The sequence below is a fragment of the Eumetopias jubatus genome, unplaced genomic scaffold, assembly GCF_037043125.1.
Source record: "Eumetopias jubatus isolate StellerSeaLion01/CBP00866 unplaced genomic scaffold, mEumJub1_p1.0 scaffold_4, whole genome shotgun sequence".
NCBI lineage: Eukaryota > Metazoa > Chordata > Mammalia > Carnivora > Otariidae > Eumetopias > Eumetopias jubatus.
The window spans coordinates 98,258,299-98,286,044 of record NW_028274810.1 but is presented as its reverse complement, the minus strand read 5'-3'; the positions used below and the strand labels follow the sequence as shown (position 1 = coordinate 98,286,044).

Here is a 27,746-nt window from a genome sequence, read left to right as displayed (position 1 = left end):
CTTGAGTCATGGGCTTGGGACGCCCAGGCAGTGAACGAGCCCGCTTGAGACGCCTCTCCGGGCGCTGAGCCGGCAGACCCACTGGCCCGTAGAGAGTGATAGGGTCTAACCGCCCGAGCTCGGAGTCCTCCGACTGACCAGGGCCAGGGCGGTGAACGTGCGGCGGCTGGTGACGTGAGAGTCCTCCCTCCTCCTCCCGCCCCTCTCGGGGTGGCGCCGTCTGGTGACGTTGGGGGTATGATGGCCGCCGCGAGGCCGGGAAGGTGAAGGTGAGAGGGCGAGCGCGCCAGAAGGGTGGGGACCCGCCCGGCCCAACCCTGCGAATCCTGAGTAGCCCGGCGGGGACCGATGGGACGCTGGAACCCCGGGGGCTCTGGATCCGGGCAGGCGGGCGTCCCACGCCCCGGCCTCGCTGCGGGGCCCTCCGCGGCCCTGCGAGCAGGGGGCGGGACGCGGGTGTCGGGACTGGGGGTGGGGTTCCCTGAGGTTCCTCGTCTCCCCCGCCTTCCCATCCTTCGCGGCCACTTTCCACCCCAGGCCTTTCGCCTTTTCGTATGCAGTCTTCTGTATATGCCAGCATTTACTCAGCATGTAAGTGCCCAAGTGCACCGCTAGAGCCCCCTGCCTTCTCCCACTTTGGGCACTTACTGCACTCCTGTGCTGTCACCTATTTGTTGTTTGACTTCTCACTTGAAGGTAAGCCCCTTGAGGGCAGGTACTGTTTTACCCATCCCTAACTTCAGCGCCTAGCAACACGCAGGAGGCACACAGAAGGTGCCGAATAATTAGCTATTTGGCTACATGAAGCCAAAACTGCCCATCATCTGTTTGTAATCCTTCATTGCCCTGTTCATTTCTCTTTCTTTTCTCCTCCCAGAAAGGCCTCTGATTATCCCTCTTCCCACCTGCAAGGGTGGAGTAAGGCAGCTCCACGAAGTTAAAAACAAGTGTGCTTTGGAGTCAAAGGGAGGTGGTATCTCAGTTTCTAGCTTGGCCACTTAACTAGAAGTCCATAAATCTTTTAAATATTCCAAGCTTCTGTTTGCTCCATAGAACTGAAAATTAAGTGAGGTATTTTACAGCATCTAGCACACATAGCCTTTCAGTAAGTTCTACTTCTCTTCCTCACGCCTACCCTCCCATCTCTAGTCCTGAGTTCCACAGTCCTCAAGCCCAGTCTTTGTCCTGTTCTGTTACCTCCTGTCCTCGCACCTCTCTGGACGTGCCTTTAGCAAGCTCCTGCACCTCACCAGCACGTGGCTGACCGCATGTTTGTGCGTACCCAGGATTGTCCCCACCTGTGTATTGTGTTTTTCTCCAGGGCACTTCCCTCCCATACCATTGCCTAATGCGGGCAATGACTAAGCTTCCCTCAGGGATGAGTTTGTTTGGCTTTAAAAACTGATTAAACATGTTTTGTGCACCTTTTTTTTTTTTTTTTTTTAATTTGCTGCTTGTTGACATGTTCCTTTTCCTTTCCAAAAAGTTGGAATTGGTGGAGTCAACACAGTCAGTAGCCAACCTCAATCTGAGGGACCCGACAGAGGAGAACTCAGATTCTTTTCGTCTTTTTGACTCCAGCCATGCCCATGATGCCCAACCTGTGAAGGTCTCTCACCATCCAAAAAGTAAGTGGTGGCTGTGACATCTGGCACCCTGGATCTGGGTTGAATGGAAAGGGGTGTGCTCTGCTGGCCATCCAGTGGCACGTGTCTTGGATGGGGTCGTCATTGCACAGAGCTGGAGTTTTCCAGTCTGTGTTGAAAAAAAAACTGTATGTCCTTTCTGCTTCCATGGAGGATTTCACTGGTGGTGGAGAGAGCCTGTTTAAAGGTTGACAGTTCAGAAAGTGGCTGGAATCTTTGGGCTCCCTGAAGAATTAGGCTCTGTCTCCCTTGTTCTCTGCTATGCTGGCTCCTCCCTACCCCTCTCTGCTCAGCAGAGACTGGCTCCTTATCACAGCTCTTCTGAGAGTCTTCTCTGCTTCCTTTACCCTGTATACTCTTTTGTTTCAATTTCTCAGCTTCTCCTCTGTTCCAGTTGTGCCAGCAGACGATCCGTGGACCTATTTTATTTTCCCTGCTAGGAGTTGCTGTGCATAAAACTGGGTAAGGAGGTGGTGTGGATTCAGGGACTGTGCTTGGGATCCAAACACACCATGCAGTGAATTTTGCTACTGCTGTTCCCACATGGAAGACGCCTCATACTCCTCAACCAATAGCCTAGGTTGAGGCCAAGCTTTTTTTTTTTCTTCGGTTTAGAATTGGGTTTGGTTCTGGTCTTAGGTTAATACCTGTTAATACTGTGCCCCTAGCACTTTCTTGGGGTGGGAGAGAGGGAGAGTGCCAGGATGAATGAGGCTTTCCCCAAAGTATGTTCCTCAGGATTTTAAAAACTGTTACATGGAAGAGGAGTTTCTCTAGATACATTTGTGAAATGCTGCACTAAATGCAGTTAAGCTAATAACTGTACAGTTAAGCTAGTAACTTTCCAAAGTCTTTGCTTTGGTCATGTGCTCTGATGGAGGCAGAGCATGGTATATAGTGTTTTTAAAAATTTTTTCTACTCTGGAATCCTTTTTACCTGGAGCATTGGGTGTACTACATTTTTGTGGACCGCACTTTGGGAAATGCTTCTGTAAACTATGTGAAAGCCTGACTTGAAGAGCACTTTGTGGCTGTCACAACAGCTTGAAGCATGCCACGTAATGTCCAGCTGATATTAGAACTGTAACCCAGCTGTGCCTGGGGGACTGGCCCCACATGCTTGCTGTGAGCCCTGCAGTGAAGTAGGGACTATCAGGGTTTCCCAGAGGAGACACAGGAACCCAGCTGCTTCCTACCACCCAGTGAGGGTAGGAAGCCAATAGGCAAAGCCCCAAGATAGTGGGGGGCCCTGTCTTGGCTTGTGTGTGTGTATTCTGCCATTTTGGTCCATCGGTGCATATATGTATGTCCAGCTTGCTCTTTGAAGGATCAAATCCTGGAATATGAAAGGTTTGTTCAACTGTCTTCGTTCCCTGAGCTCCAAACACTAAGAAACAGATGATTTGCCAGAAGCTGCTTTTTAAGAAAAAGGTAGATTTGGGTATTCCAGGGATGGAAGGGTAAGAAGACACTCCCATTAAGGGGCCTTCACTAACTCATCCATGTTTGTCAAGTCATGGAGGAGAAAAGTAGAAATGGAAATAGGTCACGACTCTTAATCAGACTGTCTTTTCTGGAAGCTCATTGACTAGATGAAGAGACAGTGTGATTAAAAAACCAAAAGTCTGGTAAGGTCGCACGTCCTCCTTGGAGATGCCAAGGAAGGCTTCACGGGGGTAGGGGTGACACTAGAGTTGGGTCTAGAAGGACAATAGGAATGTGCCAAATGGGTGAAGCAGCAACCCAAATATAGAACCTCAGCTTGGTAGTTCACCGAGCCAGAGAAATCAGACCGTTTGGATGGGTTGGAGGTGGGATCCCTGAGAAAGGGTGGGGGCATGCTGCTGCAGGCCAGAGAATGGTGAGAGCAGCTCAGCTCCTGGACTGGCTCAACTCTGAGCAGATCTTACAACCTTGAACCACTAAGCTTTGACTAACGTGCCTGCCTTTGAATCTTACACTTAACTGAACACTAACACTTTTGGTTTCATATCCTTTGGGCTTGCATACAATGAACCAGAACTCAAAAGCATATGCTTCTAGACAGGGAACTTTCTCCTGCAAGCAAGTCACTTCTGGGGCTGGGCACCGCTGATCCTCAAGCCCTGAATAGACCTGTTTACTGGATTCTGCATGGCAGTGGTGGGAGAGCCCTGGGTGTGTTGGTGGGGTTGTCTCCACCCTTCCCCGAAGGCTGGGTGTTCACCTCACCGGAATGTAGGAAAGGGGTGTGCTGGGCAAGAACGCTCTAGTCATCTCCCCGGTGGTGACAGTTATCAGGGGGACTCAAGGGTGGGGCTTCGCGTGGGATCTTGGTGGAGTTTATTTTGTCGTTGCCGTATAACACATGAAACGACCTTTTAAGTTTGTACTGTGTCCTCTTGGGTCTTCTCAGTCTGTGTGGCATCACACTTGTCATACACATGAAGAATTCAACGCTCTGGGGTAAAGTAACCTGTCCAAGTTTATGTGGCCCAGAAAGGGTACGATTTGAACCCAGCTCTGTCTGATTCCAGAATCTCATCCACCGGCTGTATCCTGCCCCATCCTGGACCCCTTCTCTTCTCCTTTCGATGCTTTCCTCTTTTTGCACTCAACGCGTTTCTCTGAGAGTCTTACCTGCTGGGCCACGCCAAGCCTGATTTTGGCGCATTCTAATGCTTTGGAGGAGCCAGTGGTGTTTCCCTCCCAGTTTGCCTTCTCAGAGTTCTTTTGCCTCAGAAGTCCCTGACGCTTGACCTCCACGCTAAGAAAATCTCACAGTTGTGGCGGTTTACTGAGGAGAGAGGTAGAAATGGACATACAGTTACTTGTCTCTCCTGTCTCTCTAGAGATCGGTACAGAGTAATGTGTAGGTTTAGGTGAAACGTGTGTGGTTCGATACTTCCCTGTGTGTCTCTCTGCCCACTCTTTGGGATGATTAGATCCCAAGAGCCAGTTTTCAGTTGTTGGGCATGTTCTCTAGATGGTCTTTCTGCTTCTCAGGGACTTGTTCAGTACCCTTTGGCACCCTTGGGAAGTTTCTCATGTGTGTTCACCCATGAGCCTCCTCAGTTCGTAGAAACAGTTGAGTGCCGGGTGCCATCTCAGGCAGAGAGCTGACGGTGCTGTGATGGGGGCGGCTGGGGAGGGGGTGGCCCACAAGAATTTGCTGGGTGTTGGAGCCGTAGAACCAGGCACACTCAGCTGTGCACACTCCTCCTTATGCTTGGAGGGGCCTTTGTCCTTTGACATCCAGGCTCCAAGGGCTGTGCTGGGGATGTAGCTCTGTGCATGGTGGGAACTCAGGAGCAGCGTGACCAGAGATTCCCAGCCATATCCGGGTGCCACCTTCTCTAGTCTGTCTGCCTCTTTGGGCTTTGACCGAAGATCTCTAGGACTTTGGAGTTAAGCTTCACAGACCTAAAATATTATTGGTACTTGAACAAATATAGGCTATAAAAATGTGTGTGTGATCGACCGCGAGAGAACTACCTGCCCCCAAAACAGACTGCTGCGAAACAGGTGTTCATAGTGCTTATCACAGAATGGTGGGGTTATGGATTTTTCCTTCGGTTTCCGCATTTTCTGTAGTGCACACATTTATAATGAAAGAGACCAATAAATGTTTCTAAGTAAACAGTAGAAGTAAACCTGTCACTTGACCATCACCCTTTTCCACTCCCGACCACCACGAAAAGTAAAAACAAAAAAAATCTGTTAAGAATTAGGGCACTGTGACCTGGACAGCAGGGTGGCCAGGGGGGCCCGGTAGGGGTCATGGACCTTGAGCATCACTTTGCTTTCACTGCTTTGAATTCAGTGCTTTTTCTCAGGTGGGTGATGTGTAGGAAAGAATTGAGATTTCTGTCACACTTTTCTGCCTTAAGGCTGAGAGGATGGCTTCTCGTGTGTCCCTTCATGATTCCTGCCTGACTGTCTGAGGTGGGGCGGGCAGGGCCTGCCACCGGTCAGTAGGTGAGGATCAGCCAGCCCAAGGCTTCAGCTCAGGGTCCTGGCTCCAGCTGAGTGCCCACACCATGTCACAGGGAAACTGCCCACATGTCCTCAGCGGTCCCTTCATCCTCTTGAGGACACTGGCTCTTATGTTGCCATCCCTGATCTAGTCCTGGAGGGCCTGTGTTCTTGATGGCCCCCAGAGCTAGCCCCAGACCACCCAGTGTGCCCTGCCATGGCCCTAGCAGAACGTCCGAGCCGGGCGTTCCTAGGTTACTCACCTTGTCTTCTTTTGCAGCGCGATGTCCCTGCTTTTCTCTCGGTGCAACTCCATCATCACAGTCAAGAAGGACAAGAGACACATGGCTGAGGTGAATGCTTCCCCACTCAAGCACTTTGTCACTGCCAAGAAGAAGATCAATGGCATTTTTGAGCAACTGGGGGCCTACATCCAGGAGAGTGCCACCTTCCTTGAAGGTGAGACAGGCAGCCTGCTCATCTGGGCCTACTCCTCTACCAGCTTCCACATTTAGGTGGGAGGATTTGGGGGTGGGGAGTTAAAGCCTGGCTTTTGGGGAGCTCATGCCCAGATAGATTGTCACCTTCATTAGTGTTCTGCTCTTGGAATCATGTGGAATTGGGCTCTAGGGAGATGGGGCCAGGAAAACAAGGGACCTCTCATTTAGAAATTCTGCGTATTCTGTGTCATTGAATCATGAGGGGTCGGTGAATCCTCCCCGTGTGTAGAAGACAGGCAGATTGAGGTTTTGAGAATTGCTCAATACCTTTCAGTGACAACAGCAGTGCTTTACCAGGTATCTTTGACTCCTGAGCCCAGGTGTTTTCTTTGGCCTGGTTCTGGTCGCCATTTATACCAGGCCCTGTGTGGGTTTTGGTTGTCCCTGACCAGAGTGTTCTTTCTCTGATATTTATAGTCAGCGGGATTATGGATAGGAAACTTGTGTCACTGGCACCTTTTCACTAGTGACTAATTTGAGCCCAGCCTCTCGTCCCTGCTCGATCAGCAGAGGAGGAAGGGTTCCCAGGGCCCCACTCAGTCAATGCCCAACCCCAGCCTCTGGCTTTCTCAGGCTCCCCCTCTAGAAGGCACACATTGCCTCCTGTGTCTGGGATTGTCAGCAAAGACCCAGGAGCTGAGTCTTCCTGCCCTTGGTTTCCTTGTTTGTGAAAGAGGTGCTCAAGCGAGACCAGGGCTTTTTAAATTCTGGTCCGCAAAACTCTCGATGTTCAGTGGAAATGCCTCAGGGACATACTTCACCTTCTGCTTTCCACTAGAGAGGCTTGACTTCTGGTTGGTTGGTTTACTGACAGGCTGCTTCTTACGGCTGCCTTTATAAAAAGGGACGATTTCCAGTACTCTTGGTCTGAATGTTTGTGTCCCCCCCAGAATCACATGTTGGAATCCTAAGACCCAGTGTGATGGGGTTGGGAGGTGGGGCCTTCCGGAGGTGATTAGGTCGTGAGGAGGGAGCGCTCATGAATGAGATTAGTGCCCTTATAAAAGAGACCCCACAGAACTCCCTAGCCCCCTTTTGCCACATGAGGATACAGTGAGAAGTCTGTGTGACCTGGGAGAGGAGCCTCCCCCCACTAGGCTAGCACCCTGATCTGAGACTTGCAGCCACAGAACTGGGAGCAGTACATTTCTGTTTGTATGAGCCACCCGGTGTGTGGTATTTCATTAGAGCAGGCTGAGCAAACAAAGACTGAGAATGGACTCGCTATGCCTACCCCTAGCATGGTGCTTGATGCAGGAGAAGGCGTTCCCTGCGTATTTGTTAATTTAAAAATCTGAATTCTAAAGTTACAAGATTGGCAGTTGAAATTATTCCAGTTCATTACCCATTTATTTGGCAGTAGCTCAGGTGCTCCTGGCACTGTGCATGCAGAGATGGGGCGGACCGGCCACTCCTCCCAGAGCCCAGGCTAACCATTGGTGATGCTCTGAGCGACTTCCTTAGGTGGTGCTGTGGATGGACATGTGCTTAGTCAAGGTGTTTATGTGCTGGCATTAGGAATGGGTGTTTGATTCCTTTTGTTGTGGGACTTTTAGGCCTCTCCTATTGGTGGGCTGGAGGGGAAAGAGCTGGAGTGCTCCTGAGGAGTGTTTGGGGCCACCCTGGCTAGGGGAGGGTGTGGTGACTGCCTTGGGACTGGACTCTATAAAGACTTGTCAGTCCACTGGCTGTTTCTTTTATTTTTTATTTATTTACTTTTATAAAATATTTTATTTATCTATTTGAGATAGAGAAAGAGAACATAAGAGGGGGAGAAGGGGCAGAGGGAGCGGGAGAAGCAGGCTCCCTGCTGAGCAGGGAGCCCGATGCGGGGCTCGATCCCGGGACCCCGGGATCGTGACCTGAGCCGAAGGCAGATGCTTAACCGACTGAGCCACCCAGGCGTCCCTGGCTGTTTTCTCTTAAATGTGGCCACACGCCTGAGAGCCCAACTTCCAGGTATGTTCCTGAGGCAACACCCATGTGCCTCCATGTGAGGGAGGAATGATGATGGGTCTGAGGCTGGGGTGACCGGTGGACCTGGGAGGCCGTATTGGTTTGGTCACTTCCCTTCATGGCATGTTGTCAGCCCAGTGGGTCACAAGTATCCCAGTCTGCCTGGGCTGCCATGACAAATATCACACACTAGGTAGCTTATAAACAACAGAAACTGATTTGTCGCAGTCCTGGAGGCTGGGAAGTCCAAAATCAGGGCACCAGCGGATTCGGTGTCCAGCGAGGGCGAGCTTCCTGGACTACTGTCTTTTCTCTGGAACATCCCTGGTAGCCGCATGGCAGAGGGAGTTAGCTGTCTGGGTCTCTGATACCGACGCTGACCCCAGTCGTGAGGGCTGCACGCATCCTGACCGTCACACGCTGAGGGCATAAACAGTCCGTTGTGGCCAGCCTGTGCCGAGGGGCCAGTCACCCATGTCCTCGGGCTGGCCTTCCTGCCGCAAGTACTAGATGGGATGGGGCTCCATTGCTCCCATCATTTCTTGTCCGTCTGCCTGTCAAGGCCACTGGGAAAAAAGCAGTGAGGTGATCCCAGTACCTGCTGGCTTAGCAAACATCGTACACCTGCCGAGTGCTGGGACCAGGCAGTTTGGCTCTCACATGGGAGATGATGCGGGTGAGCTGGACAGTTCCACCATGGTGAGGTGAGTGCTAGGGTTGGAGAAGTAAGGGTGCTTTGTGAGCACAAACAAGGGACCCAACTCCAAGTTGCGGGGGAGTTGGGGAAGGCTTCTGGGGGCTGTGCAGTCCATGCTAGGCTCAAGGCTAAATGGGAGGGAGCCAGAGTCCCCCAAGGCAGTGCATCCGTGCAGGGAGGGGTTGGGGTGCACGGAGCAGAGCCCAGAGTAATGGGGAGGCAGCGAGGCGAGGTGGGGACGTGGTGAGGTGCCGTGTGAGATGGGGCTGGCAAGAGGCCCGGCCAGAGCAGTAGCCAGGCGGATCAGGAAGGGCCTTGTGAAGGTCCGTGGGCTCCCAGTCCTGGTTCTGCCATTTGCTAAGTGTGTGGCGGGGAAACGACAAGGACTGAGTGAGACCGTGTTCGGAAGGCGATCAGAACAGTGCCTGGTAGGTAGTGAAAACTGTGTTTGTTCAGTGAAATGCATAGAGGTGATGGCAGTGATATCCGAGTGTTCGCTTTCTGTAGTTCTTTTTAAGATTTTATTTATTAGAAAGAGAGCGCAAGAATGAGCAGGGAAGTGGCAGAGGGAGAGAGGCCTGAGCAAGCTCCCTGCTGAGCAAGGAGCCCGATGTGGGGCTCAATCCTAGGACCGTGGATCACGACCCAAGCCGAAGGCAGACGCTTAACTGATGGAGCCACCCAGGTGCCTCTGTATTTTGTTCATTTAATCCTTGCAACAGTTGTAGGAGGTAGGCACTGCTATTCTCTTTGTTTTAAGAGTCAGGGGACTGACACTCTGGAAGGTTCATTTGCCTGAAGTCACAAAGCTGGGAAGAAGGGAGAAGCAGCACTTCCCTCGTACTGGAACCCAGGCAGCCTTGCTTCCAAGCCTTGTTCTGAACTGCTAGGCTGCAGCGCCACGGTGGGATCCAGCCTCCGGCAGGCGATGACACAAAACCACGGTGGTAGACTCTGTCCCCCGCAGACTTGTGACCGTGAACCTGCCTTGACCATGCGGTGACTCCCTTTCAATCTCCACCTCCAGACACTCACAGGAATGCAGAACTGGACCCTGTTACAACAGAAGAACAGGTTCTGGACGTCAAAGGCTACCTGTCCAAAGTGAGGGGCATCAGCGAGGTGCTGGCCCGGCGGCACATGAAAGTGGCTTTTTTTGGCCGGTGAGTCTGTGAAGCCCTCACACCTTCTTCCTGGCCAGGAGGGAGGGGGACACTCGTGCGGTCTCCCCGTCTGAGCACCCCAGGTGGGGAGCAGCCGGCATGCCTCAGAGCGCATGGCTCTCCTCCTTTTTCAATTCTTAGCCGTGGTAAAATACCCATAACGGGGAAGTTCATGGTCATAATCACTGTTAAGTCTACAGTCCTGTAGTGTTTAGTACGTTCACATTGTTGTGCGACCATCGCCAGCATCCATCTCTAGAACTTCTTTGTCTTGCAAAACTGAACTCTGTCCCCATTAAACAGTAACTCCCTGTTCTCCTCCCCAATCCCCCAACTCCTTCCTGGCCTCTGGCAGTCACCATTCTGCTTTCTGTCTCTGTGAGTTTGACTCTTCTAGGGACCTCAAGTAAGTGGAATCATACGGTATTTGTCCTTTTGTGACTGACTTCTTCCACTTAGCATCATGTCCTCAAGGTTCATCTCTGTTGTGGCATGCCTCAGGATGGCCTTCCTTTTTAAGGCTGGATGATATTCCATTGTACATATAGACTTGGTTATCCCTTCATCCATAATGAACACTTGGGTTGCTTTTACTTTTTGGCTGTTGCGAATCATGCTACGTGAACATGGGTGTACAAATATCTGTTTGAGACCTTACTTAGAGTTCTAGGTATATGCACAGAAGTAGATTTCCTAGATCATATGGTAATTCTGTTTGTAACTTTTTGAGGAGCCACCATGTTGTCCCTAGCGACTGAACCATCTTACGTCCCTACCGGCAGTGCACAGCGGTTGTAGTTCCTCCATATCCTCTTAACACTTGTTTCTCTTTCTTTGGTAACAGGCATCCTGATGGGTGTACGGTGGGATCGCATTGGGGCTTGGTTTGCATTTCCCTGTTAATTAAGTGATGTTGAGCATCTTTTCTTGTGCTTGTTGGCCATTTGTATATCTTCTTTGGAGAAATGTCTGTTCAAGTCCTTTGCCCATTTTAGATTGGGTTGTTTGTGGGTTTTTTTGTTGAGTTGTAGGAGTTCTGTGTATATTCCAGATATTAATCTCTTACCAGGTGTGTCATTTGTAATTATTTTCTTCCATTCCGTGGGTTGCCTTTTTACTCTGTTGACTGTGTCCTTTGATGCGCAGAAGTGTTTCATTTTGATGTAGTCCCATTTATTTATTTATACTTTTGTGCCTGTACTTTTGGTGTCATGTCCAAGAATTTGCCACATCCAATATCGAGGCTTTTCCTCTGTTTTCTTCCAAGAGTCTTACAGTTTTAGCCATCAGATCTCCTTGTTACACTTGGAAGTCTCGTAGATACTAGAGGTCTGGAGTGTTTCCCCGCACCCCTGAGCAGTTCCACAGTTCTCAGCAGACCCTGGGTATCCTGCAGGTGGAACTTAGCTCTGACACGGTCTACCTGGAGGGATCATCACATCCTGTAGGTTAAGGGGGCCCGGTCCCACAAGACTGGCCTCATTTCAGATGATGTTGGGAAACCTGAGTTTCTGCCCCACTGGCGGTAGAATGGACTTTCCCGTGACTCCGCCTCAAGTTTGATTAATTTGCTAGAGCGGCTCACAAAGTGGGGGACACAATGACTTAACGTTTACTGGTTTGGTATAAAAGATACAGAAGAACAACCCGATGAAGATGTACACAGGGTGAGGTCCAGAAGTACCACCCTCCAGGTGTGTGGATGCCTTCATCAACCCTGACGCTCATCAAACCTCCTTGTTCAGGGCTTTTTATGGAGTTGAATCCACAGCCTCTTTTCCCTGAAGTGGGTGGGTGGGGCTGAAAGTTCCAATCCTCTCATCATTTGGTCTTTCTGGTGAGCAGCCCATTTTGAGACTATCTAGGGACCCCACCCTGGATCCTCTCATCAGCATAGACAGAAGTGCTCGAAAGGGGCTCCTGTGAATGACAAAAGACACTCCCATCACTTAGGAAATTCCAAGGATTTTAGGAGCTCAGTTCTAGGAACTGGAGATAAAAAAAACTAGTCAAATACATTTCTTATTTTATCACAGTACCTTTAAAAAGGTTAAAGTCTGATGTAGGGAAAAGGCACCTGGACAGGTTGGGTGCTATACACACAGCAGTCATCTGAGGACTAGGTGCTCTGCCTTGAGTCCTGCCCCTAATGACCTGTGAGGGAGAGAGGGCAGGGGGAGGGGCAGAGAGAGAGAGAGAATATCTTAAGCAGAGTCCACACTTAACTGACCAAGCCACCCAGGTGCCCCTAGCCAAGAGGATTTTAAAGGGCTGAGGGTCGTTCATCAGTGAGAAGGTATAGGGCCTCTAACATTTCCTGATTCTGAGTAGATATGGTTGTGCCTGTTTACAGCTTTCAGTGCTCAAGGGCTGTGCAAGGGGTCGAATCCCTGTTCTGTGACTTGTCAGGGCTTTCTATTCTCTCTCTAGAAAGGAATGTAAGACTTCTCGATAACACAAAGAGGGTCAGTCAGTCAGTGACACGCACTTAGGAACCTCTGTTAAAGGTCCCCATGCTAGTTATGAAGATCAAGGGGACCCTAACCTCCGGTGTGGCCCTCCACTCCTAGGGACTGTCATTTCTTCATCCTCATCTCAGAGATGTGACCCTCACCTCACCGGAATGTGGGAAAGGGGTGTGCTGGGCAAGAACACGCTAGCCATCTCCCCGGTGGTGACAGTTATCAGGGGGACTGAAGGTGGGGCGTCGCGTGGGAAGAGGAGCGCGAGGGGAGGAAGCAGCAAATGGGCCTTTTGTGGAAAGCCAGGGACATTGGGGTCATTCAGCTGAGGTCACTTAGACTAAGGAAGACCGCCCCGGTGGGGAGCCGCCGGTTTCCAGTAGAAGCAGCGGGGGTTATCCCTCGGAGGTAGACAGGTGGTCTCCGTGGTGATGCTGGTCAGCGGTGGGCATACTCAAGGGCCGGTTAAGGGTCTGCTCGTGGGTAGGCTTGCCGTGATGAGCTGGGAGCACATCATGGGTACAGGCCAGAGGCATTTGTCCATCCAGTCTCATAAACACCGAGCGCACACTCTGCCTGTCTGGGTACCTGTGCCCCCACAGAGAAGGAGACTTGGGGCTTCCTGGCCGACAGCCTCACTGTGGGAGCCTGAAACGCAGGTGTGGGGAGCTTCCCCGATGGTTGGTATCCCCTCACAGGACGAGCAACGGCAAGAGCACCGTGATCAATGCTATGCTCTGGGACAAGGTTCTGCCCTCTGGGATCGGCCACACCACCAACTGCTTCCTGCGGGTCGAGGGCACAGACGGCCACGAGGCCTTCCTGCTCACAGAGGGCTCGGAGGAGAAGCGCAGCGTCAAGGTGAGGGGGCTGTGGCAGGGACCGTTCCAGCTGCAGCCTGTGCGCTCGGCTTTCAGCCCTGAGCGTGCTGGTGGCCTTAGAGCTTAGACCAACCGGGATGTCCCTTGTGAGCGGACCGTCAGCACCTCAAGGGAGAGGGCAGTGCCCCCGTGGGGGTAGATGGGAAGCCCTGTTGGAGCTGAGCCGTCAAGGAGATGCCAGAGCTTCGGGGAGGGTCGGGAGTCAGGAGGCTCCAGGTCCTTGTGGAATGCCAAGCAGGCCCGCCGGCCTCTCTTTGCCATGAAGCGAGCCTGTGCCTCATTTCCTGAGCGGCTGCTTGAGAGCGATTCCCGCATTGGCTCTGGGATTCTGAATCAGCAGCTAGCGGCTAGTCCGTGTTTATTTTTCTGAGAGCCATTTGCATTCCTCTTTGGGGCTAGATGCTGCTTTTGGGTCATAAAGAACTCATCGGTGCAGAATAACCACAGCTTTAGGATGACATCCAAGAAAGAAGCTTTAAAAGGGGAGTGAAGAACAGTGGTTTCTTACTGCAACTCCCTGCTCTTGGCTTTTCCGTGTGAAAAGAGAGAAGACGGGGTCGCACGCAGGGCAGGCCGCAGCGTTGGGCCACCGCAGCCTTCTGCTCGGTGAACCTTCCTCAGCCCTGACCTCTCTTTCTTTCCCTCCTGCCCTGTCAGACTGTGAACCAGCTGGCCCATGCCCTTCACCAGGACGAGCAGCTACATGCTGGCAGCCTGGTGAGTGTGATGTGGCCCAACTCCAAGTGTCCGCTTCTGAAGGATGACCTCGTGCTGATGGACAGGTGAGAGGGAGGGGCCTCCCTTGGAGGTCCAAACTGGGCAGTCTTCAGGTTTCTGGTTCGGCGTCATCCAGGCCAGTGTCCCCCGGGGCCTGTCGTTGCTCTGCTTAGGTAGACCACCTTTCAGACTGGCTCAGCCAAATCCCCCTGTCTCCTGGATTTCCCAGGGGCCGGTTACTGTGTCCGTTGGCGTCAGTGCCCCGGAGAGGTCCCAGTGATGGTCTGTAAAGAGGGATGGGGGGGACGCCCAAAAGTGAAGGAGGGTCTCAGCCTCGACCCAATGTTGGTGCATGTGTTAGGGGTGGAAGCTGGCGGTGGTGGGGTCCGTGTGGTATTTAATGTTCTCGAAGGACCACTTTGGGGACAGGTTATAACTATCTTGGAAAGTATGTACGGTGCTTTAGTGCTTATGGGACTCACGTGCATGTAAAATTTTACCTTAACTGTTATCCCCAAAGTGAAATTACAAATCGTTGTTTTTATAAAAGTGACACAGGGATGGAACAAAACACATATTTTCAGACAATCAAGAAGCGTATGAAGTGAAAACTAAACATCATCTGGTAAAGGCCAGGCCCACTTTCTCTCAGATCTGTAACTACTTCTTCCTTTGCCTGGCTGCCTCAGGTCTGTGTAAAACAGGAAGAACAGAGCCCCTGGTCTGGGTGCCTGATGATAGTTTGCCTCTGTCTCCTCTAGCCCTGGCATCGATGTCACCACGGAGCTGGACAGCTGGATTGACAAGTTTTGCCTGGACGCTGATGTGTTTGTGCTGGTGGCCAACTCGGAGTCTACGCTGATGCAGACGGTAACCCCTCTTCCACCTCTTCCTGTACCCCTAGAACCCAGCTGAGCGGGAAGGGGGGCTTGCGGCTGACAGGGCCTTGGCCGACACCACCCCTCCTATACTGAGGTCTTTCCCCCATCAGGAGAAGCAGTTCTTCCACAAGGTCAGTGAGCGCCTGTCCCGCCCGAACATCTTCATCCTGAACAACCGCTGGGACGCGTCTGCTTCGGAGCCTGAGTACATGGAAGAGGTTGGTGGCTCTTTATTCGTCAGTTTGGGGAGTGCCACCCTGTGTGTCTACCCAGGGCCTCTTTGTGGGCTCCCGGTCCACATCAGGCCTGTGACACAGTTCATCACCGGAGGTTTCCCAAGTGTTCCTCCGAGGGCTCTGAGAGCACTCTTCACTTCCCCCGTCCCCCCGCCCTGCTCCCTCTACTCTTCAGAAGGCTGTTGTCCAGGTCGGAACAGCGTCCCCACCGCATCAGCTGCGTCCTTGTTTGAGGCTAGTGCTCGCTTCAGTTCATAAAGAATTAATCATTATAGAACAGGCTCAGCTTTTGGAAGCCATCCAGGAAAGAAGCTTAAAGGAGGAGCGGAGAAGAATTGATCCTTGCTGACAATTCATAATTCTTTGCTTGTTCTGCATGAAAGGAAAGAGAAAGGAGTAGTAAATGGGTAACATGGGATGGCGAAGTGCGCAGCGAGCAGGCTGACGCTGGGCAGTGTGACTGGGAAGCTCCTTGCCTGTGATGTGGATGTAACAGTTGTTGAAAAGAAGAAATCTGCTAACATTGAGGAAAGCACTTGGCAGTAGAACCCTAGGATTTGTAGGATTTCAGAGCTAGAAGGGATTTTCCAGTCACTCATTTTATTATATTTACTTATTTATTTATTTTTAAAGATCTTATTTATTTGACAGAGAGAGAGCATGAGCAGGGGGAGCAGCATAGGGAGCTGCAGGGGAGAGGGAGGAGCAGACTCCCCACCGAGCAGGGAGCCCGACACAGGGTTCGATTCCAGGACCCCGGGATCATGACCTGAGCCAAAGGCAGACGCCTAACCGACTGAGCCACCCGGGTGCCCCTGGGTCACTCATTTTATAAACAAGGCCCTGGGAGGACTCGGCTTGGCAGGATAGAGCCCAGGTTTAGATTTATTTCTTGGCTCCTGCCTTCCTTTCCTTCTGGGGCGCCAAAGTGAGACACTGTGCTGGTTCTAATAAGAGGCAGTTTGGGCCATGTTTAAGCATTTATTTTTTTAATTTTAAGGAAAAATTTTATTTTATTTTAGAGCATGAGTGGGGGGAGGGGCAGAGGGAGAGGGAGAATCCCAAGCTGACTCCATGCTGAATGCGGAGCCTGACATGGGGCTCGATCCCAGGACCCTGAGATCATGACCTGAGCTGAAATCCAGAGTTGGATGCTTAGCCAACTGAGCCACCCGGGCATCCTACATCTTTAAGCATTTCTGCTTGTATGTGCATAAAAGAGCTGTGGCAGCCTATACCTCAAGAAACCCCCATCTTGTTGGTTTTGGGGAGCTTGGTGGCTAGAGAACAGTGATGGTGGGAGAGGAGTTCTTTGTGTGTGTGTGTGCGTGTGTGTGTTTGCACCTCGGGGATACTGAACCATGTGACTATATTACCTGTTCTTTAGAAGAGAGGTGGTTGGGGGCTGTGGGCTCCATCAGGAGGGGCCCACCGGCATCCCACCTGGTCACACCCGTCTGCTTGGGCTTCAGGTGCGGCGGCAGCACATGGAACGTTGTACCAGCTTCCTGGTGGATGAGCTGGGCGTGGTGGATCGAGGCCAGGCTGGAGACCGCATCTTCTTTGTGTCTGCCAAGGAGGCGCTCAACGCCAGGATCCAGAAGGCCCAGGGCATGCCTGAAGGAGGTAACTTGGAACAAACTCCCTTCTTCCTTTTCCCGGCTGTGTGAGACAATTGGTTTGTGCTAAGTCAGCCGGTAGAAGATAGTTCTGAGAATGAGGTGGTAAGAAGAGCCATGAGGGAGAGTGTTAAGCCCAGTGCCTGGTCACATTGGCTTTGGGGGATTTCACCATTTTCCTCTGCTGTGCAGTTATTTCCCAACTCACGTGGTGCAATTCTCCTAGGGGGTGCTCTTGCAGAAGGCTTTCAAGTGCGGATGTTTGAGTTTCAGAATTTTGAGAGACGATTTGAGGTGAGCCCTTTGATTCCGGTATCTGGTTATTTTGTGGACCAGCCATGTCCCTGGCAGTGAATGCCAGAGCCTCGCCTGTGGCTGGTGGGCCCTGGTGGCCCCTGCCTCCCTCAGCACCTCTTGTCGGTTCCAGGAGTGCATCTCCCAGTCTGCGGTAAAGACCAAATTTGAGCAGCACACAGTCCGGGCCAAGCAGATTGCCGAGGCGGTTCGTTTCATCATGGATTCCCTGCACATCGCGGCACAGGAGCAGCGGTGAGAACCCGCGACCGTGTGCCCCGGGCGCAGTGCTGGGGAATGGTCACCCCCCACGCCTGCGGACGTGCTGGCAGAGCTGAGTGTCGGGGATGCCCCCAGGCCCAGTTAGATCCACGTGGAGTAGCCTGGGGGGGGGACGGCCGTTGGGTGTCTGGTTGTCCTCTGTGGTCTGTACGGTGGTCTCCTGAAACGCTGCCCACAAGCCCATGTTGGAGGCCTGGGCCTAACAGCACACCGAGCACTGCAGCATTTCTCAGAGCTTGAAGCAGGACATGTTTTTTTGTTTTTAAAGGTTTTATTTTATTTTAAGTAAGTTCTACACCCAACGTGGGACTTGAACTCATAGCCCCGAGAATAAGAGTGGCATGCTCCACTGACTGAGCCAGCCAGGCGCCCCCAAATACCTTTCTTCTTCTTCTTCTTCTTTTTTTGTTTTTTAAGATTTACTTATTTTAGGGGGGACAGAGGGAGAGAAAGAAAGAACCTCAGGCAGACTTCTGGCTGAGTGCTGGGCCTGACTCGGGGCTCAGACTCAGGACCCGGAGACCATGACCTGAGCTAAAATCTGGAGTCAGATGCTCAGTTGACTGAGCCACCCAGGCACCCTGCCCAGGACACATATATATATGTACATATACATACATACATACATACATATATATATATTTTTTTTCTATTTATTTATTTAATTTATTTATTTATTATTTATTTATTTTTATTTTAATTTTTTAAAAATATTTATTTGACAGAGAGCACGAGCGAGAGCAGGAACACAAGCAGGGGGAGTGGGAGAGGGAGAAGCAGGCTTCCCGCCGAGCAGGGAGCCCGATGCGGGGCTCGATCCCAGGACCCTGGGATCATGACCTGAGCCGAAGGCAGATGCTTAACAACTGAGCCACCCAGGCGTCCCATGTTTTTTTAAAAATAACCTTTTTTTAATAGAAATTTATAAGGAAAATAATAGAGAATAATATAAAAACATCTTGATTCCTTCAGCATTTGTTTTATGTTATCTTAAAGTTGAAATAAAAAAACCATTACGTACTCTTTGATTCTTCAGCCCCTGCCCCACTGTCATCCTGCCCATTCCTCAGAGGCAACCACAACCACGAATTTGGTGTGTAGCTGTCATCCTTTAAAAAGTACTTTCACATAGGTCCTGAAGAATATGTAATGTTGCTTTAAATACAGGGACGTCATATCGGGACTGCCCGGGTTAGTGCACCTCGTGTTTGTTTCTGCTCAGCACTGGTGTCACCCCCTACCCTGTTGATAACGTAGAGTTGGAGTTTGGGACTATGAACTACCATTGAGTATTCCCTTGGGAACATACATCATTTTCCCATGGATTTTTTAAAGTTTTTGTTTATTTAAGTGCTCTCTGTACCCAGCATGGGGCTCGAATGCACAACCCCTAGCTCAAGCGTTGGAAGCTCCACTGACTGAGTCAGCCAGGCACCCCTCCGGGGTTGATCTTTAGATTACATTATTTTCCCATTGCAAACCCTGCTGCAGGGGACACCAGTTTACGGTCCCCTTGTGTACATTTGTAAGAGTCTGTCTGGGATTAACTCCTGGAGGTACAACTCTTCCATCTTGGGGTGTGTGCATTTTCAGTTTTACCCTGTTTTCCTCTGTTGCTCTCTGAAACAGCTGAATGAGCTCCCAGTCCCACCAGCAGTGCGTTGCTGGGACTCGGCGCTCCCTGAGCTTTGCCAACACTTCAGACTTGCTGATTTTTGTCAGGCTTCTGCCTGCGTAGAGTAGAACCTCTTTTTAATTTCATTGCCCCGATGACTAGTGAGGCTGAGTTCTTTGTTTTTCTCTGTGAATGGGCAGAACTTTTTCTAAGCCCCCTGAAAGCAGCCTCCCTGCCCCGCCACCACCCCTTCCGGGGTGGAAGACCCAAGAGTCCGTGGCTGGCAGCTGGGAGGGGGGAGAGCGCGTCTCTCCGCATGTGCGTGGTACTGCTGGGGCCACCACCGGGGCACACGCAGGCCTTCCGGTGTCCCCTCGCTCCTCCGCTGGGTTGGGCGGGGACCCGCTCTTGAAACCGGTGGGTGCTCTCTCAGGGTTTACTGCCTGGAAATGCGGGAGGAGCGGCAAGAGCGGCTGGGGTTTATTGACAAGCAGTTGGAGCTCCTGGCGCAGGACTACAAACTGCGCATTAAGCAGATCACGGAGGAGGTGGAGAGGCAGGTAAGGAGCGGGAGGGCGCACCCCGGGGAGATCAGGTCTCCAAGTCGCATCCCAGGTGCCGGGAAGGTGAAAGAGCACACGTCCTCATCCTGGCGGTTTCTCCGCCTCCTGGAGGGAGCTGTGGCCCTGACTCGAGCGCACAGTGCTCCCCCCCCCACCACCTGGGGCCCCCTGGGCCAGCCCCCATCCTCCGGGCCTCTCCTCGGGCCTCTCCTCCGCATCTTGGGTGAGCGTTTGCCCGCCCCTCTGTCATAGCCCTTCTCCCTCAGAAGGTTTCCCGCCGCAAGTGAGCCAAGGAGACTGCGGGCTCGTGGGGGGGCCGGTGCGGTCTGTGAGCGTCGCGTAGCCTCTCCTGACACTGCAGGATGGAAGCGGGCTCGCCCTCCGTACCTAATGGTGCGCCCCGTCCCGCAGGTGTCCACCGCCATGGCGGAAGAGATCAGACGCCTCTCGGTGCTGGTGGACGAATACCAGATGGATTTCCACCCTTCCCCGGTGGTCCTCAAGGTCTACAAGAACGTGAGTTGTCAGTGGCAGGTGTTCTGCTCTCACCCCCATCCCTTTTGGCTGCAGGGTGGAGTAGCCCACGTGGGACAGTGGTGCAGCCCCTGCTGGTCTGTGTCCAGGCCCCTCAGCCAGGGGGCAGGACCCGGGCTTCACTCAGCGTTCCGCGGTCACCTGCGGGTGCGGGCTCACCAGCCTCAGGTTGGTCCCCAGAAGGAGCTCCCGACCGTGGTGCTGCTTCTCTTAAGCTCTCCCTTCCACTTGCAGGAACTGCACCGCCATATAGAGGAAGGACTGGGTCGGAATATGTCCGACCGCTGTTCCACGGCCATCACCAACTCCCTGCAGACCATGCAGCAGGACATGATAGGTCAGTGCTGCGGGGGGCTTCACGGTGCCAGAGGTCCACTTTGGAGGCCCGTCCACAGAAATAACGGCCTTTCCTGGTCTGTCACCTTTGATGATGAGTTAGCTCAAGACCCTCAGGTTCTTGGGGTGTGTTGTGCCTTCATTCCACACACAGACTCCGGAAGCCGTCTTGGGTGATCCCACGGGACTGTCCCAGGCCGAGGGTTTGGCCTGTCCTGAGATTCACACGGGGCATAAATATCAGCAGGTGTGGCGCCCCGGTCCACAGACCCCTGGGGAGCGCTGGCCTGCCTGTCTGGGAGAGGGACTTGCAGCCCCACGGGCCCCATGGGCTCACTCCTGCCGAACCGTCAGCATGAGCCTCGGCAGCGGCCGGCACGGCCTCCATGTGCGGCACGGGGCCGAACTGATGGGCCTTCTCATCTCTGCTCCTGACAGATGGTTTGAAACCCCTCCTTCCTGCATCTGTGCGGAGTCAGATAGACATGCTGGTCCCTCGGCAGTGCTTCTCCCTCAGCTATGACCTGAACTGTGACAAGCTGTGTGCTGACTTTCAGGAGGACATCGAGTTCCATTTTTCCCTCGGCTGGACCATGCTGGTGAATAGGTTCCTGGGCCCCAAGAATAGCCGCCGGGCCTTGATGGGCTACAATGACCAGGCAAGCAGCGTCCCTGACCCAAGGGCCTCGGTAGAGGCCCTTCTGCACCCTGCCTGCAGACACCTGGGCCGGGCTGACGGGCCTTTCTTGCGGTAACAGCCGTGGCACGTCTGCTGCCAGCCACACAGCACACCGCGGTTCCAGGTTTTTGCCACAAATCTGTCGTATGTTACCCTAAGCACTGATAATTGTGAAATTTAAAACGTTAGCTGAACTTTTTCTCTTATATTAAAATAAGCGTTTATTAAATATAGAAGTTTTAAGTGTACCCATATGGCACCATTTCACAATTTAGATTTTAAACCACTCCCGTCCATTCCACTTGAATTACTGTGTGTACTGTTCCTGGTGCGCATCCCACACTTGGTGGGACGGCCAGTGCTTACATTTTGTGGGGTCCCCTAGTGCTCCCCTTGGGGCTGGCATATCTGTTACGAAGCCTAAATTTTTCCTGGCTGCACGCAAAGCTCATTTGTTGTTGCTGTTGTTTTTGTTTTTTGGTTTTTTGCCTTTTGGAAATTGCAGAGCCACGCTGTGAGCCTGTTCCCGGGCTCCCCGAGGGTTCTGTGGAATGAGAGACTTGCCACACTCTTCTCACCCCGCTCATTGTCTCTCTTCAGGTGCAGCGCCCCATGCCTCTGACGCCAGCCAACCCCAGCATGCCCCCGCTGCCGCAGGGCTCCCTCACCCAGGAAGAGCTCATGGTTTCCATGGTCACCGGCCTGGCCTCCCTGACGTCCAGGACTTCCATGGGCATTCTCGTTGTTGGAGGCGTGGTCAGTGACAAGCCCTGCCCGGGGAAGGCTGGGGGCAGGTGGGCGGGCAGGTGGGGGCCAAGGGGCACGGTCCTGGCGGGGGTCCCTGCATTGGCCCCATAGTGTGTCATGGTGGGCACGCCGGTGGTTTCACGGCCACCAGCGACTGTTCACTGTGGTCGCATGGGGAGCGGTGCGCAGCCTGAGCCTAAGCTTCATCGTGTATTCGTTGACTTCTTTTAAGTCTCGCTCCACTAACATGGGGTTTAGACAACAGCAGTCCCGTCTTACAGAGGAGGAACATCTTGTTGGCTTGCCAAAGACATAGAGTTAGGATTGGAACTCTGATCTCAAGGCCATGTTTGGCCCCACTGGGGCCCATACTACACGATGGGCAGAGAAGAGGCCTGAGAAATGGACAAAGCTGGGTTCTAGATAGGTGGGTGTGGCCAGGTGCTTCTCGTTTGTAGGTGAGGAGGCTGAGAGCAAAACCTGCAAGGGTTTAAGACAAAGAGCCCAGGCTGGGCCTTGAACCCTTGTCTGTCTATCTCCTGGTTTTCTTGCCCTTCCCACCCCAGGGCCTGAGATCACAGGGTGCCTTCCTGATAACTAGGGTGCTCCCCACGTCCTGACCCAAGATAACAGTGCAGCCAGATTAGGTAATACATTGAGTTTTCCTGACATTGCGGCCTCATTTTCTCGGTTGAGGTCTTTCGAGCTATACAGGGGTTGCAGATGTGACGATAACAGAACTGCCAGGAGTCGTCCTTGGCGTGGAGGGCTGCGGGGGTGCAAATCTGAGGCCCCTTGTCTTCCCTCTCTGGACGTGGTGCATGCTGTGCTGCTTTATTCATAGACAGTGACCGGACAGAGGGTCATTAGTTCAGATGCTGAGACTTGATGGTCATGAGACCGTCTTAATACCCCATTTTACCCAAACAACGCTGTGAGTTGGGTGGAGGCCATTATGCCTCTTTTGGGAAGAATGGGTGTAAAGAAACTTGCCCGAGTTGCAGGCAGGCAGGCAGCACTGAAGCCTTGATTTCTAGCTCCATGTCCAGTGCTCTTTGACCATAACCACACTGCCTTGAACCCCAACGTATTACAGACCAGACCAACAGGAACCATTAACCAGGGAACGAAATGCAGAATTCTACTTGTCAGTGCCATTGGAATGGAATGTCACTGTGGAGCATGCCCACATTCATTTTTAGGAATTCTGAGTGTCTGGGTCTATGCTTCTCATCTTAACACCACCTTCCTTTTCTCCCCACGTCCATTGCACAAGTTAGGTCATGTGGCCAACACTCAGTTACCCTTGTTTCCGAACTGGGATCCTTGGGCAAGTCTGGCGGTGACAGCCAAGAGGAGGGGCAGTGGGATGGCAGAGAGTCTGCGTCGGCTCATCAGTGTGCCTCTGCAGGTGTGGAAGGCAGTGGGCTGGCGGCTCATCGCCCTCTCCTTTGGGCTCTATGGCCTCCTGTATGTCTACGAGCGTCTGACCTGGACCACCAAGGCCAAGGAGAGGGCCTTCAAGCGCCAGTTTGTAGAGTATGCCAGCGAGAAGCTACAGCTCATCATCAGCTACACTGGCTCCAACTGCAGCCACCAAGTCCAGCAGTGAGTGTCCTCATCCGTGCTGAGGGGCCAGCGCCGGCGCCTGTGGCCCAGGACTTCCCTCTAGCTTCCCTTTGGACCTGGCCTGGAAACCGCTGGGTCCCGAGCATCATCTGCCACTGGCCTTCAGCTGTGCCATGCCGGCTTTGAGACCAGGGACGGGGAGAGGGGTCTTTCCAGGGACACCTTATGTCCTGGGCTGGGACCACGTAGGCCTCTGTTCCCCTAAGGAGGGGAGGGTGTGGGAAGACGAAGACGAGGGCCGTTACTTGTAGCATTTATTAAAGGTTGCCTTGAAGGGCTTGGTTTGTAGGCAGAGCTTTGAAATGCTAAGCCACAGGCCTGTCTTCCTGGCATAGCTTTGGGCAGCTGGGGCTGGATTGCTTGGCTTGGCTGGTGGATGGGAGTACTGGCCGGCCTGCCTTATATCGCTGCGTGGCGGGCCCCTTGCTAGGCACTTGGCACCTCATTTCTCATTTCCTCTGTGACCCCTTTGAAGTAGACGTAGTTTGTATTGGCATCTCCTTTATTCAAATGGGTAAACTGAGACTGGAGGAGTTGTCCCTTTTCCCCTGCCACTGGGTGATTAGCGGCAGAGCCAGGATCTGAATCCTGGCCCGTTGTGCCCAAGCCAGGATGCTCCCGGCTCGCTCCCTGTGGTGATGCTGAGTGGGTGGTGGCTGTGACGTCCACGGCCTTGGCAGGGGGCGGGCAGGATTGTGCCACGCCGCGCTGGCGCTGGCCAGAGCTACCGGCGGCTGACACACGGGCTGCGCTGCGCTCGGTAGGATTTAGCCAGCGACGGTGTTCCGCCTCTCTCTCCCCCAGGGAGCTGTCTGGGACCTTTGCTCATCTGTGCCAGCAAGTCGATGTCACTCGGGAGAACCTGGAGCAGGAAATTGCCGCCATGAACAAGAAAATTGAAGTTCTCGATTCACTTCAGAGCAAAGCAAAACTGCTCAGGTGAGGTCGGCCCGGGTGCTCGGAGGTGGTGGGCTCTGGTGTGCGGCGCGGGCGCGTCTGTGGCTTGGGTGTGGACACGAACCTCCCTCGTGTGTGAGAGGTTAGATGGTGTGCCGCCAGAGCTTCAACGAGATGTAGGGCCCCGGCGTCCAGATGCTTGCAGTCAGGGCTGTGCTGATGGTGGAGGAACCAAGGCGTATGCTTCTCCTTAGCGGCCTGTGGCTGGCACTTGAGCCCTCGGCATCCCTCCAGGCTCATGTGACCCATTTCCTTTTTCTAAAAGGAAGTTAAGTAATTTGTCTGGGGTCCCATAGGAGATGGCCAGGCCAGGAGTAGAAGAATCCAGGCGTGCGTGGTCCTAGCAGTCTGTGATACTCTGCACATTGATTATCTTTCATTGTCTACTGTGTGCTGGGGACTCTGGGCTAGACCTGCCACACGCTTTACTCCATTTCTCTCTCAGCCCAGGGAAGGGGGCAGGTCAGCATTTTTACCCACAGGAGAGCGGGATAGGCAGCTGGTGGCTGGCAGGGCCCGCGTTGGCGCCCAGATCCATGTGGGGTCCCTGTTGAAAGTCAGAGCTTCCGTCCGTGCTTCACTGGAGAGGATGATTCTAAGGAGCCAGAGACCTGGGTTCTGGCCCAGGCCCTCATGTTTGGAGAGGTCACGGAGCTTTCTTAGGTCTCGTTGTTTTCATCTGTAAGACGGAGCAGGATTTCATGACAGAGCCACAGAGCTGAACCTAAAAGCACTGTGCAAAGGTCCCTGGCCCGCTCAGCCCGAGATAACATCTGCACATGGGGACCCTGTGCTTCCTGCCCCCGCCGCTGACGTCAGTGCCAGCCCCCTTGGTGACAAGTGGACTTTCCCTCCCTGACAGTGCAGGTGCACCCTCCCCGCCCACCAGCCTGGCTCAGGCCTCCTCTAGGGACACGTGGAACATCTCATGGGGGGCGTGTGTGGTGGAGTGTGTCTCTCCTCATCACCAATGGGGACGGGGGGAACCCGTAAGGGCTATGTATCCAGCAACCCAGCCCCTCACCTACAGGCAGGAAAACCAAGTTCCGGACAGTTCGGGGACTTGCCTGTGGTCAGGGGAAGCCAGCATAGGGCTTGAAGGTCAGAAAAGCCCGACTTTTGGCTTCACCATGACGGTGTGACTGAAGGAAGTTATGGGACCTCTCCGGGCCTCTTCTCCTTATCTGTGGAGTGGGGGTGATCAGAGGAGTAAACGAAGCTACATGTTAAACGTCCTTAGAACAGCGCTTGGCCTGTCACACTATCGCCTGTGACCAGCTCTGAGTGCTACAAAAGAACCATTTCTCTGCAGGAATAAAGCCGGTTGGTTGGACAGCGAGCTCAACATGTTCACGCACCAGTACCTGCAGCCCAGCAGATAGTGGGCCGCCGCGAGCCGGAGCCCGCGTGGGGAAGGGCGGTGCCGCCAGCCGTGTGGGCCTCCCACCAGGGCCACGCACAGCTCCTGCCCGTGGCTGCCACCGTGAGAGCGAGAGCACCCCCGTCTCATACCATTTTGAGCCCCTAATCGCTAGTGTTTTTTTTTTCCCCCTTTGCCTGCTGTTGCAGGAAGATCTGGCTCGTACCCCTAAAGGAGACTTTTTAAACGGTGATTGTGGATAGCATGGTACCAAGGAGTCGAGTCTTTGCTTTGTCGGGTGCACTTGATTGAAACTCATTTGAGTGCTTGACAAGGTCTTGGGATCTGCCCGCACCGCAGAATGCCTGGTTGGAGCCTTTAAGGGTATCAGGCAGACCCCCTTCTCCGGCCAACACTAACACCGACCCAAGCACACCCGCCTGCCGCGCACTCCAGCACCCCTGCAGAGAAAGGCCGCCTTAGGGTTGAGTTTTCTTCCCAGGTTGCATTAGAACAAGTTCCAGAAAGGCCAAGTCCGTCCCAGAAGGGCTGCTGCCTGTGTGTGTGTCAATTTGGCCCTTCAGCTTTTGTGCTTCGCTCCTTCAGCAGAGCATTTCAGACACGTCTTGGAGGTGTGGGGCTTGCCTTGGGTTGTAGGCTGAGGCAGGCCTCGTTGCCCTGGGGGGTGGGAAAGATGTTGCAGAAGTGACTGGAGTCAGGGTGGCTGAGGGGAGGGGCCGTGTGGAGAGAGCAGGTAGCTGGTTCCACGATGAGGGAGGGCCTTGACCTCCCTCCTCTTCTTTGGTCCCTTGTTCTGGTTTCGGTCCTTAGCCCGTGTTGTCTGGTCTTATTGTTGGTCAGAGATGGTTTGGTCCAGAGCGTTCAAGGATGTAGCTGAAGGAGAGATGGCGGAGGGAGAAGGGTGGACCCCATCCAGGATGGCTGGAGAATGTGGAGTCCACGGAGAACAGGGCCTTCTGTATGACCTTGCCCTGTGAGGGGCTCATAGGGTCTGAGAGCCCACGCTGTTAGCTTGATTGCATCCTTGTTAGGTTCCTTAAGAAACGCTCCCGCCCCTGCCTTGGCCCAGGCTGCCCTTGGCCACCGGTCCTCTGGACTAAGTCTCCTGTGCCAGGGAGGCTGCCGCTGGCTGAGAGATGGTGTGGGAGACCCAGCAGCCATCCTCCGGTCCTCCCATCCTCCCTGATCCCCAGAGCCTCTTACTGACCCTTACCTGGCCTCCTGTTAACTTTGAGAAATGTTTCCTGTTGAGTTTGGGATTGTTACTGGTTGAAGTGGGGGCAGGTTCCTGTCTCCAAGGTGTTAACTGGGGCAAGCAGCCTTCACAGTTCAGGTCTGAGACCTTCCTAGAAACCAGCAGGTCCTGTCTCCCAGAAAGAAGTGGGGCTCAGGCAGAGAGGTGGGGCTTGTCCTCTTCAATCCCCACGCCCCGCCCTCCGGCTTCCGGGAAATGAGTTGGTGGCCTCTGCTCACTGGTAGGTGGCCATGCAGGTGGCACCTTCTCCAGGTGCCCACTTGTCTTTCAGACCCTTAGTGCACCTGCCGTGTGGAACCAAGTGGTGGACCTCGCCCAGGTCCTCCCACGGCAGGGGAATGTTCTGAGCTTTTTGCCGGGCCTAGATGGTGGTCACTTCCCAGCGTGTCAGGAGAAATCATTGTCACACAATTCCAATGAATTTTGTGCTTTTTGGGGAAAAAGAAATTATTTAATAACTAAACCTGAATGTTTTTGAACGTAGCCCCTGGGCAATGAATGGAATTTTGAGTTTCTTATACAGTAAGTAAAATTAAATTTATCCCAGTGAGGGAAAGACTCTTGACAGAAGCGTGGCAAAAAGCACTTTAATTTAATGCTGCTAACTTTGTTCTCTGGTTTTATGTTCATTTGCTGGAGTGTGAGACGTGCTTGACACAGTGAGTTTTTTCTCTGACGTAGTTAAGGTGATCTCTTTGCCTGAATTACTCCTGTATCATTGCTCATGATATTGGCACTAAAATAAAACCTAGTTGGAAACAC

At 53.0% G+C, this 27,746-nt stretch overlaps 1 protein-coding gene across 1 annotated transcript; it reads left to right on the top strand.

The window, feature by feature from the left end:
• On the top strand, positions 1–27,746 carry MFN2 (mitofusin 2). Its single transcript, XM_028108184.2, has 19 exons — positions 1–269; positions 1,487–1,628; positions 5,881–6,059; positions 9,781–9,916; positions 13,077–13,239; positions 13,917–14,041; positions 14,738–14,846; positions 14,968–15,075; positions 16,566–16,719; positions 16,939–17,006; positions 17,140–17,261; positions 19,337–19,463; positions 19,878–19,982; positions 20,235–20,337; positions 20,775–20,995; positions 21,616–21,771; positions 23,174–23,370; positions 24,196–24,330; positions 25,661–27,746. Exons 3-19 carry the CDS (start codon positions 5,885–5,887, stop codon positions 25,728–25,730), a joined length of 2,274 nt encoding a protein of 757 aa, XP_027963985.1. The 5' UTR covers positions 1–269; positions 1,487–1,628; positions 5,881–5,884; the 3' UTR covers positions 25,731–27,746.

Bases quoted from the DNA above. Each gene is read 5' to 3' on its own strand.
- MFN2 (XM_028108184.2), top strand. From the start codon at position 5,885: ATGTCCCTGCTTTTCTCTCGGTGCAACTCCATCATCACAGTCAAGAAG. The intron at 6,060-9,780 runs GTGAGACAGGCA...CTCCACCTCCAG, and splicing joins GAGTGCCACCTTCCTTGAAG to ACACTCACAGGAATGCAGAA. The intron at 15,076-16,565 runs GTTGGTGGCTCT...CTTGGGCTTCAG, and splicing joins AGCCTGAGTACATGGAAGAG to GTGCGGCGGCAGCACATGGA.